At 34.0% G+C, this 19,323-nt stretch overlaps 1 protein-coding gene across 12 annotated transcripts in view; it reads left to right on the top strand.

The window, feature by feature from the left end:
• The window catches only part of LOC107999277 (protein couch potato), a 159,538-nt gene extending 144,408 nt beyond the window's left edge, over nt 1-15,130 (top strand). For all 12 annotated transcript variants that reach the window (XM_062077302.1, XM_062077301.1, XM_062077307.1 and 9 more), the window contains one exon: nt 1,028-15,130. In XM_062077302.1, coding sequence (XP_061933286.1) covers nt 1,028-1,060 — 33 coding nt within the window. In that variant the 3' untranslated portion in view covers nt 1,061-15,130. The remainder of the gene's footprint in view (nt 1-1,027) is intronic.
• Nucleotides 15,131-19,323: the final 4,193 nt, after the last annotated feature.

Raw genomic sequence — 19,323 nt, 5'->3', positions numbered from 1 at the left:
GCAATATTAATTTCAAGTTTATTCGTCAAATTTGTTTTCCAATTTTCCTCTTCAAATTATCAGACCAATTAGAATAATCGATATAATTAACAGATGCAAAATTTTTATCAACAGTCTTGAAGACTTGTATAAAAAAAAGTGTTATTTAAATTACCCTCCCTCGTTTACTCGCATCGATTAATCTTTCAAAAATTCACCATCTTTCCTCCCAACGCACCCATTATCCATCCACGAAGGGAGGAAGAGGAAAATCGAGACAAAAGTATATCGATTCGGCGGTTTTCAAGTTTTTCCCTTTTACTTTCCTCTCGAAACTCTCTCGATTCGATAAACGATCGCTCGATTGCGAATCCGCGTCTCTTAATTCGTTCATCCGTTCCAATTTCACGTGGAATCGTCGACTACGATCTCGTCACCCTTTCCTAATAATTTTTTTCTTTTTATTTTTCTTCTTTTTCTTCTTCTCCCCTCTCTCTCTCTCTCTCTCTCTCTCGCTTTCCACGAACGATTTAAAAGAATTAAGCAGAACTTTATGTTCGTCGTGCTTGATATTTTCACTTCTGTGTACACTTTATCAGCTTGAACGTTGTTGGAACGTTATTCGAAAACGTTTGTTTTTCTTTCGATTCCTCTCTTTAACCCTTAGAAACCCCGAGAGCAAGGAATTTGATTTCCTTATATTTAAATGAATCGTGTAAAAAAATTCGCATACTCCAGATTTTGCATCGCGTAAGTTTCCAGAGGGAATCCTAAGGGAATCCTAAGGGTTGAATTTTATACACATACATATATATATATACGTATATATATGTATATGTACGTTGGATAAGTATGATTCGATGACCGTACTCCCCGATTTTTTAAAAAAAGGTCGATTAGAACAAGCAGCGAAACTTTTATATACATATCCTCGCGTAGGAATACGAATATACGAAAAATTGTAATCCTTAATTTGATCTTTTCTTCCTTTCTTCCCACTTTCGTTCCACTTTTATATATTTTAATCCAATTGCAATGATGGTTGCAGGGATCAAAGAGAGAAGAAAACGGGCAACCTTAAGATCGACATCAACGGCATGTAAGAACGAGGGAACGAGGGAACGACCGTGCGTGCTCACACCCCGGAAATCGGCGATACGATGACGAGGACGGATGTTGGAACCCGATTGTTTTCGCGATCTGTAAAAGAAAGAAAGAAAGAAAGAAAGAAAGCTAAATAAATAAATTGGACGTCGGCGTGGAGCGCATCCAGAGCGAGATATCGCTCGAGAAATCCACGCTTCTGCGAAGGAATCGAGGATCCAAGATGGCGGCGCGGCAAGCAACCGCGGGAAATTTGAAACGATTCGAGCGATCGGGGGTGGGATCACGAAGAAGGGGAAAAGAAGAAGGAAAGCACGTAAGGGGGGAAAAAACCAAGGAGAGGAAAATAAGTATTTCACGTACACGAAAGAGAGAGAGAGAGATACACACGCAAGAAGAAAACAAGGAAGGGGATGCGATAGATCAGGAAAATTTCAGAGAAACGGGACAAGTCGAAGTGTGTGTATGGTTGTTCAGCCTTGTCTCGCGAAAGCGGCACCACAATAGGGAGGAGTTTTAATTCGAGAAGAGGGGATGGGGAAAAAGATGAAAATAGAAAAAAAATATAAAAAAAAAAGGGGAAAAAAAAAAAAAGAAGAATTCTTATAAATCGCGCGGAGCAACGGCGTTTTAGATTCGCGACTCGCGGGGGGCCCAAAAATAATCGCGTATATATGATATTCCTAGGTATATATATTTTTTAACGACTTAACTTATCGATCTATTTCGATTAGCCGTGTACTATCTTGTCTATTTATTTTCCACCGAGTCTTGATTGCGATCAACGACGACGACGAAGCGAGAGACACGAAAAAGAAAAAGAAAAAAAAGAGAAAAAAAACGTAAAAAAAAGAAAAAACGAAAACAAAAAGAAAAAAAAATAAAGAAAGGAGAAAGGAAGATGAGAAAGAAGAGGAGAATACACGAAGGAGAGGATCACACGAACACACATACACACACAGGTGTACACGCGCGTCGATTGTGTCAACTCGTCGCGACACCTCGGCGCGATTTTCACGCGGAGGCGGTATTGCGCGCCGCGATTTCGACACCGTGACGTCATTTTCTTTCTACACTAACCTCCAAAAGTAGAGAAACACCAATTATCTTCCCGGTTGAAAAAGAAAAGTTTGGAAGGAAAAATTCTTTGAAGTTGAAAAAAGAATAATAATATAAAATTTGACGTATCTCTAATTTATCTCTAACATCAGTTTCCAAACTTTCGATATATACATAAAATTCGAGAATTTGAAAAAGAAAGAGAAAACTATTACCAGTGCGAAAGATTCTTCAAAGTCGAGAAATAATGGAAAATTTTTAGTCATTATGACTTATCTGTAAAAGTTTCAAAACTTTTGGTCGATAGTGTATATGACGCATGTACGCGTATATATATACACACACACATACACACATACAGAGGGAAGAGAAACATAGAAGCGGGAGAAAGGCACTGTTGAAGAAGTCACACGCGCACGCATATAACGTAATACTTGTTCACACGTACACGGAGGAACACACAGAGTCCGCAGTCGCGGAGGATTCTTTTAGGAAAATCGAGCCCCGCGCTGTTTTCGAAGACGAGAACGGATGATCGAGAAGGAAGAACGAACAGGGGATTGGGAATATTTTCTGGGGTTGACACGCGTGCAACGATGATCTCCCACGGAGAGTAGTTGTTTCGTCTTTGGGTAAAGAAAAAAAAAATGGTCCTTTTTTAATCTGTTAACCGGGCTTTGTTAGAGGGAGGGGAAAAAAAACGAGTTAAATAAATAAAACCGAAGTCGAAGTCACTTCGACTTTTCGAGCTCGTCGAAAAATGGTTGAGCGGATGAATTTTCTATTTTGTCGCGTTTTGGACGAGGTTTTGCAAGAGGTGATAAGTGATAAGGGTGGAGGAAAGTATAGAGAAAGAATATATATTTTAGTTTTTTAAGAGGACAGTGAAAGTGAAAAAGTGGCTTAAGCTAAGATAGAAGGAATGACGACGTTCAATTGTATAAGGGAACGAATAAGTATTGTTTTAACTCTTTGACTTACGATATTCGTCCATACTTGTGATAGATGTTATTGATTCTATTGAAATAGAAACAATGTGTCGAAATAGAAGTAAATAAGATTTCGTTTTCAATTTGTAAACTGGAGGACCACGTTACGTATTCGTGCGAAAGAGAATCTTTGGAGAGAGAGAGAGAGAGAGAGAGAGAGAAAAAAAGAAACATCCAAAATGCGAAGGAGACGAATGCATAAGTGGTATGTAAGTAATTACGTCGATATAAAGCAAATAAATAGTTAAAGAGAAAAATAATAATAATAATAATAATAATAATAATAATAATAATATTAATAATAATAATAATAATAATAATCGTGAGGCATGGAGTCGAAGCAAAGTGATATGAGAATAAAAATGAAGAGGAGAAAAATAAAAAAAGAGAAAAAGAAAAAGAAAAAGTAAGCCGATTTGAAAGTATAAACACTTTGAAAGTATAAACCGAATTATATATTTCATAATTATACAAATTTCTAGAAATCCGATGATTCCAACTCTGCCCCCCTCTCCTCCCCTCCCCGGTTAACAGATTAAAATCGTCCTAAAAATATCTAAATTACTCTACGATCTCTCCACGAAACGGAAAGAAAAAAAAAATATGACTCTGTGACTAACGGATACAACATTCACGATGCATTTGTCATTTCTCACACATTTCGTAATCACCGAGATATACTGTACTCGAACTGGCGCCCATTTAATTCCGGGACAATTCGACGAAGGCGTTGCCTCTGGCATGTAAACTCGCGTAAACACCTCTCTCGATCCACGTGAATTCGAATGAAAGAAAAGGAGAAGAGGAGAAAAGAGGGGAAAAAAGTGCGAAGACAAGCGCGGAGGCTCGTAGACGAAATTGCATAATATAGAGATACAAAAGAGACGAAGACGAATACATCAAGCTTAATACCAAAGGTGCCCTAAGAAGCGTGTATTTATGTTTTATCATTGGCGCGTCGCGAAATGGCGAGCATATATATATATATATAAATATATGTGTATATACATATACACATATACGTATATATATATATACATATATATATACATTTAATTATGTATCTTGTTAAGGAGAGAGAGAGTCTAATATCCTAGACGAGTGTCTGCGTGTGCGTATGTGTATAGCGATGAACGAAAGTTGTGCAAACGAGAGACGCGCGAATGAGATCTAAACGGAGAAAACGTGAAGAAACGAAAGTTGAGATTAGTGAATGAATGATCGAATAGGAGAAATTAATGCGTGTTAATCTACGTAATAATAATCTTATACATATACATAACGAATGCGAACATATCATAGGATTAAGCAGTAGAGAGGGAAGAAAGTTAAAGTTTTCTCGTAATAAAGGGGGAAAAAAAAAAAAAAAAAAAAAGAAGTAACTTTTAAACGATCTGTCTTTAGTAGTGGCGCGAAATAGACAGAGAAAAATCGAGGATACCGAAGATGGTGTGTGCCCTGCGTGCTAGATACGACGGCCAACTCGGCACGTAATTTGCCCAAGTGCCTTCCCGTTGGTCGAGTCATGCTGTAATTCGTATATACCGTGTATTATTCGTCTCGTCCCGATTTCAAACTCGTCGAACTCTCCCCCTTCTCCCGTGGGATCCACGTTATTATTTATACACGCGTGCATGCGTGCCGATAACGTGGAATAATCGCGCATCGAGTTTGCGTTGAAAAGAAAAGAAGAAAACGGAAAAAAAAAAGATAGGAGGAAAAACAAAGGAGATGAGTATATATATATGTATATATATATATGGATGTATATATATATGTATATATGTATATATAGTCACAGTCCTGAAAAAAAGAAAAAAAGAAAAAATAACTCAATCCAGGAGACGCTTCTTCAAACTAAACTCTAAAAAAAAAAAACTAATTCCGAAAAGCTGTTCGAGCCTGCCTGATAGTTTTCTATCGCCTCGTCGTTTTCTACTTACAACCTTTTCCTCGAAGGACAGAGAGCTGCCGCATCGACGCGTGTTCCTCTAATTTATAAATATTTAATCTCTGCTCGACGATTATCCCGTTGATAGAATCTACGGTGTGAAGCGTGAATTCGGCGTAAGAAGCTAGACAAGAAGGAGAAGAAAAATTGTGCGAAAAAATACACCGAAGAGAGAAAGAGAGAGAAAGAGAAATTCTTCAACGGTGATCGAAAAAAAGGAAAGGAAAAATACTTTTCTCGTAGACAGAAAGAATCGAATATTTTTCTCGTAAATTCCTCGGATTTCCACGTCAAATCGAGCGGATTCTCCGACAGAGTCGATCGACAGCTTATTCTCTCAAAGTTCAAGAGTTCAATCCTCGTGCTGGTAAATAAATATGATCCTCGTCGAACAACCACTGGGCATTTATTATACGCATCCGCAATTAATAGTGACGAGTGGTGATTAAGTGATTAAGAATATAGTAGAGAATGTGTGTGCGTGTGCGTATATGTCAACCGTGTGTGTACGTTGAAAGGCGAGATATTATGACGAAAGGATAAAAGAAAAAAAAATGGTGAGTAAAAAACCATACACCAACAAGAGAAACGGTTAATTTAACGATTGATACGTTTGAAAGACACGTTTCGTCAGCGACATGTGACGATCTCGTCGTAATTGCCCTCGTCCGTGAGCACGTTCCTTTATTTTTTTATTTCCATGAAAACGTTAGTCGGGAAGGAAAGAAAAACATAGCGAGGGAAGGGAAAACAGAGTGGACGTTTGCGCATCGTTTCGTGCGCACGGTGGCGATTATGTTCTAGGCATTACGTAGATTTGTCAGCGAACGTACTTCTGAAGTCGATCTTTACGTGCGATCAAATGTGAATTTCGTTTCTTTTTTTTTTCTTTAGATAATTAACTCTTTCACTGTGGTATTCTTAAAAGTAAAAATGTGTTTCGTAAAATGAATCCAAGTCTCGTTGCCCGATCATCGTCCCTTATAAACGAATATTTCGATCAACGAATCGTGTGATTTTTCACGTATTTGTGAACGGTTAACCTCTTTTAGGAACGCCGTAAAACATCAAACGTAACATTTCAAAGCATTATTGAGTAAAATAAAATATTATCCATGTTTCGAGTTTTTATAATTAAAAGATTTTATAGTGAAGAGTTCTTCGATAGAATTTATTTTTTTTTTTTAATTAGAATAATTTTAATTTTAAGAAAAACGTACATATATGTAATCTTTCAAAAAGATTATCTAAATATCTTCGTTCAATATTTTTCAATGCCATATCTATTGAAATTTAAAATTACTACTGAATCGAATAATTCTTATTCTAACTTAAACCGTTGCAAAATAAGCATTACATTCGCGACTAAATTTTCTCCTTTTCAACTCCTCAATTCACGTGGTGTATCGTTGCTTAAAGATCCAGGTGGAACGAAAGCAGGCGTTCTTACCATCTTTCTTGCCGTGAAACAAAAATCCGTTTGACCTGAAAGAGGAAGTTGGCCGGTTTGTTTCCGGGGAACTGGACCGTCACGAAATTCAGAGCGAGACGAGATGTCCCTTGACGATGAAAAGCGGTAAACTCGGCTCGTCGGGCAACGAGATCTCGTTTTCGAAGGAAGTGTGTCACCGATCGCGAGGCATACACGGTGAATGTGGAACGATTTTTGCAATATCGGTTCGAACCGATTGTAAAAATTTTCGACGATTGACCGCGAGATTGGTTTTAATTTGAAGAGAAAGAAAGAAAGAAAAAAGGAAAGAGGAAAGTATGTCGCTGAATCGAAGATGAAAGAAGATAAACGTATAGAGGAAGAGAAAGAGAGAGAGAAAGAGACAAAGAAACGAAAGTAAGACGAGATTTCAGGGTTGTCACTCTTCTGATACATATCGTTAGATTGTTAAGGGCTTGCCGAGCAGGCCATTTAAAAGTAGATAATTATCTTGGAAGGCGTTTGCAGTCGTGTATCCTAAAGGAGATCGATCGAAACTTGATTCTTCGAAACTTTACGAGAAATTGAAATTCTCGAAATTTAGACAATTGTAAGAAAATTGAAAAATTGAAGTGAGTTTATATTTAAATTGGTCATTGGTTAAATAATATCCCCACAACATATTTTAAATAAAAATTATTCTGCATTTGAGTTTCGAAAGTTTGGAAGAATTACAAAATTTTTAAATTTCGATTCCTATTTTTATTAAAAATAAAATTAAAATCTTTCGAAAGAAAATAATTCGATAGAAGACGGGTTAATCCTTTCACTTACAACAAATACACGTTTTTAGTATTTTTATTACAAATATAATAATAAAAGAAATAAAGAGATTCATGGATAAATCGAATAAAATTTTTTCACACGATCTAAAGAAATCTAATTTTTATGCACGAATCAACTCGTCTCTATCTATTAAAAGATCAATTAATCGCACAATATGTATCACTTAAGATAAATCTTTATCAATTCTAAAACATAAAAAAAAAAGATTAATATGATTCTTTTAAAAAGACGTCTCAGAATTTCACGAACAATTATCCTAAAAAGTAAGAATCCTTTCGGACAAAGATCGACTCTGAATAGGATAATGACTTTGATAAACGCTTTCCAATTGATCGTTAGTATAAATAAAAAAAGTAAAAAAAAAAAAAGAATAAAAATAAAAGTGTATAAATTCCGCTTGAATCCGTGAACATGTCGATCCACGAACATATCACCGAATTTCTGACTCGTTAGAGTATCGTAATATTCGTCATAGATGGTGACTGAATAAATTTTTTTTCCTCGTATAAGTCGATATATAGAGAATAAAAATTTTATCGAACTCCTCGGATCCTCTCTTAAGTGTGTCTTGGATTGTACGTATAGGTATAATATATATATATATATACACACACATATATATTTATTAAAAAAAAAAAAAGGAGGGAGAAAATTGTTTGTACGCGCATTGGTAACGAGGAAGCGTGGTTTCGAAGGAAAAGGAAAGTTAGGTCAATTCAACGTTCCCTTCTTGAACGAGAGTCATCGCGATTTTTTGAAGAGAGTTAAAAACAGAGTTGTACACATCTGTGTGTGTGATCTTCGAAAACGGCGGAAAGTATAGCCTAAATTGTAAAATCCATGCGAGGCCTTACATTTGCGAATTCGGAGAGAGCGAAAAACGAGAGGAAAGAAAAATAACGAAACGATTTATTTACAACAATTTAGAATTTATTCGCTAGTTTGATGATAAATTGATCTGTCCTTTTGATATAAAAAAAAAAGAAAAAGAAGAAGAAGAAGAAGAAATAACAGAAGAAGGAAAAAAACGGGAAATCGAATCGAGTATCCTCGATTCTTGAGAAACCTTTTTCTATAAAATATTCTTCGTCTTCTTCTTCGATTTTTTATTTTTTTTTTTCGCCGTCACCGATTTTTCTTTTTTTTTCTTTTTTTCGAATCTTCATCAGATTCCATTAGATCCGCGGATTATTATCCAATCGAACGTATATATATATATATTCTAACTGAATCGTGAACCGTGACTACCGTGACGCGAAGAGAAGAAAGGAAAAAAAAAAAAAAAGAAAAGAAAAAGGAAACGAAGGCTCTCGAATGCCTTTCCCAGGGCAACGTATTCGCTTGACCTTAACATAACATATCATTTTACAATATAAAAAACAATAGTTGTACTGCCCAAGGTAGAGATAGAATGGACGTGTTTGCTGCGCATGCGTGTATTCTAAATGTATAATCGTACACAGTGTGATTGCGTTTAAAAGCGAGACAATTTATCTAGCTAATTTAGACCGACTCGATCGCGAATTCTATCGATTCGGTCCCCGTGCAAAGGAGTGTTGTACAACGCGTGAAACGTGATGTGATTGAAAAAAAAGGAAAGGAAGAAACGAAAGAAGGAAGAAAAGAAAAAAAAGAGAAACCAGAGAAGGAAATGAATATATATATATGATAATATCGAGCGCCGACACGATTTTTCTTATTCGATAAATTTTCATTCGAAAAGCTCGCTCGATTTGAATCGAACGAAAAGAGGGAAAAAAGAGAGAGAGAGAAAATACGTCGCGAGGATAACACGCCTCGTGAGCGAAATATCGTGGCGGTGAAAAAAAAAAAAAAAAAAGAATAATCCTTCGGCACTCGCGGCCAAGCTTTTGCTACTTTTGTATGAAAACGACGATTAAAAAAAAAGATAATATTTACACCGATGAAGCTGAGAGGAGACCAAAGGAAGGAAAAAAGGAAACGAAGAAAAATCGGAAAGGGGAATATAAAAACGAGGAAGGAATGGAGGGATGTTCAGAAGCGTGCTCGTAAGTCGCGATCGAGCGACACGATTTTTCGATCCGATCTATTTAATTACTCAACATCTTCGTCGCGTTCCATCGCTTCGTTTTTCGACTCTATTCCTCCTCTCCACGAGAATCCGTTCCATTGAGTGAAAGTGGATCGCGGACAAAGTCATTGAAATTATAATCGAAGCGTGATTACAAATTGTAGTTAAATTTTTTTTTTCAATTCGAGAGTAACTGCGTGATTTTTTTATCGAAATTCTTTTACGTTTTTGATATCATCTCTGACCATCATTCGAAAAACACTGCTGATACTTTCATTCTAATCTCTATATTCGATCTGATAAGTCCAAAAAAAAAAAAAACGAACCGATGGAATCGTGGTCGACCTCGACAAAAGACAACGAGAACTAAGGGAAAGTAGAGCAAGAGAGGAACGCAACGCGGAATGTTCGCGCGGCGAGAATTAGCGAATCATAAAATGAAGAAAAGAATCGACGTTTTCTTTCTCCAACCAATTGTATATTATATTCTTTCCTCGTACAATTGGAATCCGCCGTGCAATTATTAAAATTAAAATATCATAATTACGTATCCAAGGAAAGAATGTTACGTAAACCTTTTTTTTTTTCTTTATGAACGAGACGATTGAAAGAGATTAATGAAGTAAAAAAAAAAAGAAAGAAAAATTAGGTACAACGAAAAATTATGAGTAGAAAAAAAAAAGTGTAAAGAAATTAGAGAGCAAAAAGAAGAAGAAGAAAAAATAAGAAAGTCGATTCTGAGCGTATCGATGCGATTGATCGATTTGTAATGGAAATTATTGGTATTCGTTCGTTCGCGATGAATCGTTTCGATCGAATCTAAAAAGTGCTTTACACGAGTGAACTAAGGAAAATTCATATCAGTAGACAGTGTAACGCTACTATACAATTTACAATTAATAGAGAATGGCGTAAGGATTAGTAGAAATCGATATAAATATGAAAAGTATATATATATATATGCGTGTCTGGCGTGTGTGTGTGCGTGTGTATCACGAGTAAACGAAGAACGACGAAATAGAAAAAAAAAAGGAGGGAGTGAAAAATGAAGAGGAGAAGAAAAGAAAAGGGGGGGAAAGAGAAGAAAATGAAAATAGAAAGTACGTAAATTAACAAAGGTGATGAATCAGATTATTTTGTACCGTGAACACTAGAGAGAACATTATTCTAACCGAGTCCTTTTTCGTTTCTTTTTTACAATACATACGTATATATGTATATAAAACAGATAACGTATATCTTATACACACGCGAAAAAGAAAAGGAGCAACACGCAATATAGATGACGAGAAAGCACCTGAACGAGGCTGATCTGTGCGATCGAGAGCTTATATAGATCACGATTTTTCGAAGCACGAAGGAAACGAGACATCAAACGACCGAAAAATATAACCTTTGAAGAAATATATCCTGATGGTAATCGTGGTAATCGATTGTATTCACCTGTCATCTATCATTTTCTCTCGACGAGGATGCAACCTCGTCCCCAACAATGCGGGATCATATATATATATATATATATAAGAGACACAGAAGTTTATTTAAAGCTAAGAGAAGGAAAAAATCACGAACGAAGCGAGAATCACTTTTCGCGAAACGATCGAGTGCACGATTACTTCGGAATGAAACGCCTAAGAAGAGAGGAAAATTCGTATGGAGGAGGAACGAGAAAGGAGAAAAGAATTGCTTGATCGTTCGTTTAATCGAGGAAACGTCGAGTCAAATCGAATCATCTTAACGTGAATTTTAACGTTAACGACGTATCGTCCAAAGGATCCAAAGTGGCCCTCCTCCCCCCTCCCTTCCCCTCGTATGAACGCTACGAGGATTAAAGAGAACGAGGACACAATCGAGACAAACGAACACCAAAGATATCGATAATATATATGTCCAAAGATCGCCAGGGGGATTCGATCGACAATCGATCGTGTCAACATTGCGACACGATGTTGTCACGCGAATTAAAATTAACGGATCTAGCCCTGCGCGAACCGTGTGCGATAGTCGATGCTATACTCGATACGATCTGAAAAAACGCGTCTCTGCGCAAGACGTGTGCGCAGAAGTACGAAGTACGAGAATGGAACACCAGGGGAGGGGGGAAAAGAGATATATATATATATATACAGATTGATGAAAGTAGAGGAAACGAAGAACCTGCCACATTATTAGACACGATTAATTAAAATAGATTCCCGAATCCGTCCTAACGAGACGACGCTGAAAATCCACGAAAATCTCCATACGCCCTGCGTCGCGTTGCGCATCAGCATCAGCACTATTTTGAAGGAAAAAGTAGGCCAGTCTCGAAACGGTATTTTTTTTTTCCCAAGCAAGCCGAGAAAATTATTTTTGATCGCGTGAACCTCGCTCTCTGTCCACGATATTATATCTCGAAAGGGGACGACGCCGTTCAGATTGAAGCGAAACGTGTCCGTGGGGAGGCCTTTCGAGCTTGGTGTCGAGCTAACGAGTTTCCACCGTTTTGTTCCACGTAAATCGCTAACACGAATTTACACGCCTTGTAGATGGTAAAAATTCGAGAAGATGGTGAAAAGGAAAGAAAAAAAAAAGGGGGGGACCGGAGCTTTTAAACTCTATGTACATCGTCTGTTATATTAAATTTTGAATTTAAAAATTCAAAATGTCGAGGAGGAGAATTGAAAAAAAGCTTGGAACAGAGGGTTGATCACGATGACACGCGATTGCTCAGGAGTTCCCATTTCGGAAGAGAAGGAAAGGAAAAGCGTTGTTGGTGGAAGAAGTATATGGGCAGTCGTGAAACTGTTCATTAAATATTTTTCTTCGTTCAAGATTTCATTAAAGATTTTACGAATTTTTTTTTAATTCTCTTGAAAAATTTTCTATCATCGTTTCGTTCTATTTCTTGTTCTAATATCTTTAAATTTTAACACGCTATTCTTCTTCCTATGTTCGACTGGGTTACAAGAAACGTCGAAATAAAAGTGATAAGAACGCGAAATCTCGCGATCACGTACAATAAGACATATCATTTTTCTAATATATATATATATATATATATATATGTATATGTATGTATATATATATATTTGGACGACATAGATTCTCGTCTAAATAGAATAAAAAAGAAGAGAGAAAGAAAGAGAAGAAAAAAAGTGAAAATTTTCGAAAATTGTCCTCGATCGACCGCGACCTACATTACCGACAATTGTTTTCGATCTTACTTGAAAGTAAAGTAGTAAGGGAAGGGAGAGGGAGGGGATGATAAATAAGAAAGAATAAGAAAAGGTAAAAAAAAAAAAAAAAAAGTCGTGGTGAGTCCATACATTCCGAAAGTATAATTAACGACACGTTAAATTAGGGACCGTAGCTATTGCGTATAAGTATTCGCAGAAATTTTTTTTTAGGCTCGTCGGTTATAATTTAAACGCTATATATTTATTATACATTATTACTAAAAGATTTAAAACTAACACGTGACACGTGATTTTAATCTATATAGAATACAATGTCGCCGTGATGTTTTTCTCGTCGATTTTTCGAACGTTTCGCGATTCAAACGTGTGATCGTAGTTGTTATTCGAGAAACGGATTTAAATGATAAAAATCGCGTGCGCTTCTTTCCGTACTATGTGTTTTAGTTATTATACACAGTCCGTCTGGTGATGCTTGGCGTAGATTAGCGGAAGTGACGTTGCGTCAAAGTAATTTTTATCCCTCGATTGATAGGGCAGAGTCGAAACTCGTTTAGATCGTATTACATTTATATACACCGTATATACTATCGTATATTCAATTTTTCTCGATTTGTATCAAAAATATTTGTATACACCCAAAATTTGTAATTTTATCAATCTCTAATGTAATGTCTTTTTGGAGATATACAAAATCGAATACTTGATCGACTTTGCTCTATCAATTAGTTATAGTAACAAGTACACTGCTCAACAACTCTTTTTCTATTCGATAAAAAAAATGCAATTATTACAATCATTCGATATTTTTCGTATATCTCGTATATAAAATATACGAAGATATTTTTAAATGGATAACCAGACCATAAACCATAATTGCACCTTGTTTCCCCAGTTTGCGGCCATTTTTTTTTTTTTTTTTGCGTTGACTACACAATTGGAATCACCACGCTCCGTATCTTATGCGTGGTATATAAACGTTGCCTATAAACGCTTTCATAATTCTCTATGAGTCATTCCAACGTAATTTCGTACCGACACGAACCGATCCGATTGAAGAAAATTTTTTGACGAAATTTCTTTCAAAAGACGAGTGGAAAAAATTAATTGAATTGTATCGAATATTTATATACACTTTCTCCTTAATTTGTTCGCCGTATGTTTTTGACCAAATATGTATGTATTTTTTTATCGAGCAGTGTATTTCGCCCTTGAGATTGAGATTTTCAGAAGAAGAAGAAGAAAAAAAAAAAATCTCTCAAACGACACGAATGTTCCATCCCGTTCATTCCCGCGGATTCGATTCCGCGATATGTGAAAATAGTCAATTCGTGGTAATTTAATTAAACGGAAAGTGAACAATTTCTGTGAGAGGAAATTGTCAACGATCTCGGCATTGATTTAAATCGATCGATCGAGATTCTTCGAATGATTAAAAAAAAAAAAAAGAAGAAGAAGAAGAAAAGTGATTAGCAAATTCAGAAAACGTCTGCTTCGACGGCATTATATATATATATATATATATATATATAAAATATATATGTATACTAGATATTATATTCAAAGAAATTTCATTCTAGCTATCAGATGTTCTTTGCACATAGGTACCTGAACGGTTCGACTATTTATATTAATTTGTCAAGGCTGCGTAAACAATCCCAAAGAATGAAAGATGCTATTTTACGTGCTCGCGGTGGTGGATTTCGATATATAAGCTCTTAGCCAACGTGATCAACGTTGATGGAACACCGATTCACGGAACTATCGTCGTATTCAACCGTGTCAAGCTATCTCCTTTTATCATTTTTATTACGAGAGATGTTAAAAATATATTTCAAAATGTTTGCCGCTTCGAACAGAATTTTAAAAAGAGATTTGTAAAGATCTTAGATATACGTTTGAACTGAGGGAAATCGTCGGTTGTTTTTTCTTTTTTCTCTCTCGTAAACATTCAATTCGGTAAAAAAAAAAAATACATATTTACTTTAAATTTTACTCGAGGATTCTATCTCTCCCGGGAGGAAAAGGGAGGATCCTCGAATACGTTTGAACGGAGAAATCGCTTGAACAACAAAGAATCTCTGTAAAAGAAGATCTCAGATGAGGAGAAACCTTTGTCAATTCAATTAAAGGATCATTGATTTAAGAAAATTTGATTAAAAGAAAAAAAAAAAAAAACTGCGAATTTCTGAGAAATATTTGACGCGGATCAGAAAAAAAATCTGTGGGAAAAAATCTTTCTTCACAAAGGATCTCGATGTACAATCTCTCTGGTCTTGTAATATAATATAACGTGTCTGTGTATAAAAATTTTTTTTCTAGAAAAAAAAAATAAAAAAAAAAAACAGGAAAATCACACGGATCTAAAGAATCTGAAGAATCTTTCTTACTTACGGAAGGAAGAGGAAAAAAGAGAAAAAAAAGAAAAAAAAAGAAAACACGTTAAAGTAAAGTAAAGTTAATAAAACAAAGTAAACAAGTCGCTATTGTTATTCATTAATTAGGCATAAATCGGATAATTATACGAAAAAAAAAAAAGAACGGCCACGATGAGTCAACGAGATCGTTTTCTGTGGACATTGATTCTGACTAATTAGGATTAAAGAGGTGGTTATCGACGACGGCTCCATACCGTCCATAAGCCTCGATCGACAGGATCGATTAACAACGATGACTACGATGTTTCGAACAATGAAATTGAGAAGAACTCGCATCGTGAAAGAAAAAGAAAGAAGGAAAGAAAGGAGATAATAGCATAGAGAAACATCGCGTACGAGAGGGAATAACAAGTAATAGCACTGATTTAACAGCGCACTCGAGAATGTGTGTGAGAACAATGAATGCAAGAATTTCGAGATTTAGTTTCTTGTTTAAAATATTTATCATAATATTCGTGATAAATTATTATTAGAGTCGAAGCAGATGGAGGTTGTAAAAAAAGACGCAAGGAAAATTGCGTGGAATTAGTGGAATTGGTGTCTACGTGTCGAACGACGTTTTTTTATTTTTTTTTTTTTTAATATGGATGCATTTTTTCGTTGAGAAAACCGATTTTATTTTATTTAAACGAATTAAGTTAAACTCGATGCTTGCTTAAATTAATGGCCTCACGGTTGTACAGAGGATCGAGGATTCGATTGAGATTCGTTCAACGAGGCAGATTTTAGTAGATTTTAAAAAAAAAATAATTCTTCGACTCGAGAAATTTATGAAAAAGAATAAAAGAATCTCTAGGGGCCATTTTGCACAATTAGAACGTTTCGTAACAATGTTCGCAAGATAGAACGATAAAAAGCTCTACTTTTCTTCTACTAATTTACCGCTAATTAGCTACCATCCTCTTATGAATCGCAATGGACGCGATTTCAAATCGTTGTTGCGTGTTAAGAATCGTTTAACGTTCGACTTCTTGGCGCGAAACTAAATTATTCACGTAAGAAGAACGATTAACGATGAAAAAAAGTTAAAAAAAATACGAAAAACTTGTTGATAAGGCAGAAAATAAAAAATTGAAGTAACATTGACATTGGTAATCTTAAGTTTTTGCTTTGCTATCGATATCTTATTCGATATTAATATTCTCTTAATATCGACAAAAGTACAAAAAAAAAAAATCTACGTTTTAATCTTCAAACTTTGAATATCATAAAATAATTATAAAATAATTAATTTATCTTTCTTTTTGTTCAACTATTTTTTTTTTTAACAACAGTGACACAATAGCATAGAATTTTGATAGAGAAATTATTTCTGAAGAATTAAGTGACGGAGATCGTATATTATGACTCATGCTCGGCTGCCTGTTGAACGTATAAGGATTGAATTAAAAAAGGAATTATTACCGATGTTAAATTGTCCAAAAGATCGTAGATCTAGTATCGTAAAATATTTGTTTAATTTACACTTAAATATTAGTTATATGCATTATGAAATTTTTACATAAAGAAGAAGGAGAAACGAATTTTCATTTCGTATATTTGTTTTTAATAATATCGTGATATAATAGCAAGTTTGGAAACTATTATTGTTCACCAATAGTGTAGAATTTAATCTCGTTTGTTTTTTCTAATTTATTTATTGATTATTTATAATTTTTCCATGATTTTGCAAAGACCAAAGAGAAGAGATACCTGTTGTACTAGTAACGCGTATTTAAACGGAAATTATTTATTTATGAAAAAGAAAATTTCATTTGTTATTCGCATCTATCAAACGTCGTTCATTCGAGTAGACACCTATCGATTTGTATATGTAAAAACCTGTATATGTTATTGTATGTAGTAGCATCTACGCTATTTGACCGTATATAAGGGGAAAGCTAATCGCGTAGCATGTCCGTGCATTTATTTGCCTGTTAATTTTCTGTTTTCAGACCTAGCATCGAAATACGTATGTAATTCTAATAATATAGTATAATAAATGAAAGAAAATGGGATGAAGGATACGGAATATTTCGATGACAGAGAAAATTTCAGGGTCTGTATATAGTAATCTCTATCGTTCAAGCTTTATATATGCATTCATTATATGCATGTGGATAGATAATTAGATATTTAAATATTTCGAATTTTCGATTCGAACAATTTTATCGAAAATCGAATATTCGAATAAACTTGCTCGATTTATTTGGAACAAAACGATGAGCTCAAATATTATCGAATAAAAAATTGTATATTATTCGATAATTTTCGGATATTTATAAAAATTAATCGTTATAGCTTATTACGTGTAAATTAAAATATTTTTTCTTTCTTTTATTTTATTTTTATTCGTTGATATAAAATGTAGGGGAAAAATTTGAAAAAGTTTAAATATATCGTTCGGATTCGAATAAATCGAGATTATTTAAATACTATTACAATTGAAATAAAGATGAATTTTTGATCATGGTTATTATTCGATTGATCGAACAATTTGAAGTATTATATATAGTCGAATAATTGATTATTCGCATTAGTTCGATAAATCGAGTTCTTGACTCGAAACGAATTGAAAGTAATTTTATTCGAAATGGAATTTCGATTCTTTTCGAATTTCGAATTTCGAAATCGATACAATTCGATAAAATGTGTTTCAATCGACTTGAACTTCGAGTAATCGAATAAACTTTGAGCGCTCTCGAGCCTCGAGTGTTTGAACTTTCAACGCAATGTGTAATACTCCACTGATATATGTACAATCCTTGATTATTTAAACTTAACATTTAAAATTTTCCACGAGACTTTCACACTATCGAATAGTGAAATGAATATAGGAAAAATAAATCATCAGAAGAAGAAGTGAGGAATCGAGCGGAAAAATAATTTTAAGAATAAATTTAAATTTAAATTTGATATCTTAACAATTTGTTAATTAGAATTTTAAAACATATAGAACGAAAGTGTTAAAAATAATCGATCATTGATTTAATCAATATCGATAATTATTTTTAAGTGTTAATTTTTAAGTATTTTAAATATGTATAAATAATCTCGATTCGATTAATTGTTAAAATTAGTTTACACATCAAAAATAATTGAAAATGCTTTAAAAATTTGTATTCTGCAAGATTCTTACTTTTCAATTTAAGAATCATCGTATCGAAACGATGAAGGTTATAAGCTCGACGCAATATTTTACGAAGATAAAATTTTAGTTAAGAAAAAAAAAAATCTAAATTCACGTCACTATTCGGTGCAAGAAAATTAATGATCAAGAAACGACATTTAATGACAATTATTATACTTTAATCGAATATTTATCATGTATAACGTGATTTAAAAAAAAAAATAACATATATCTATATGTATTACAAAATATTCTCTAATCGAAGATGCCCGAATTGTGATACGTTTATAATGTTTATATAAGCCGATACTTATTCACGGAAGAAATTGTTTTAACGAAGACCTTTGATTTAGCAATCGATTCGCAATATCGTTTAAACATCTCTACGATAATTTGCATCGATCATTTCTCATATTTGGTTCTTCACATCTGATTATTGCACGTATATTATGGTATATTCGTTGTTGAACAAACGATTGTTGAACGCATCGTATTTTATCGAAATATCGATACAATTGTTACCTCAAATGATCAAGTATAATTACGTTCAAAATAATGAATTCAAAATAAACATGTAAATTGCAAAATTTTTCAAATATTTAATCTCGAATATATTTATACCGTATTTAGATCATTTTTTAGAAAGATTAATTGCATTTTATAAAAAATAAAGTATATGATAAATTATTACATAATCTATAATTTCAAAATACAAGTTTTATATATTATAAATGTATTATCGAAATAATCTCTTAGACATAATATTGTAACACTTTCTTCCTTGAATAAGCATTGTGTATCTTGTTAAACAATAGAAATTATTCAGACGAATTCACACACTATTAAGATACGTGTATGAATTTTTAATTCGACGTCTGTATACACATGTTAAGTAAAATGTAAAAAAAAAAGACGTTAATTGAGAATAGAATTGAACACTAATGAACATTTTAAAATTTATATTAAAAAAAAATGTTTTAACTAACACTATCAATTTCAAATAATTTTATAACAACATAGAAAAAAAAACTAAAACTAAAAAAATATTTAAGTTAAAATATAATTTTATTTTAATCTTGCTATTCTTGATTAACGTCGTGACATGTATTTTAATGCTCGATGTTGCGAGAAATCGCGATGAACAAAATTTCTCGATTGAAATCGAGGAAGCGATAGAGAACAACTTC

This window comes from Apis cerana, linkage group LG7 (genome assembly GCF_029169275.1).
Source record: "Apis cerana isolate GH-2021 linkage group LG7, AcerK_1.0, whole genome shotgun sequence".
NCBI classification, from domain to species: domain Eukaryota; kingdom Metazoa; phylum Arthropoda; class Insecta; order Hymenoptera; family Apidae; genus Apis; species Apis cerana.
Note: the sequence above shows the minus strand (reverse complement) of the source record. Positions and strands in the feature narration are given on the sequence as shown.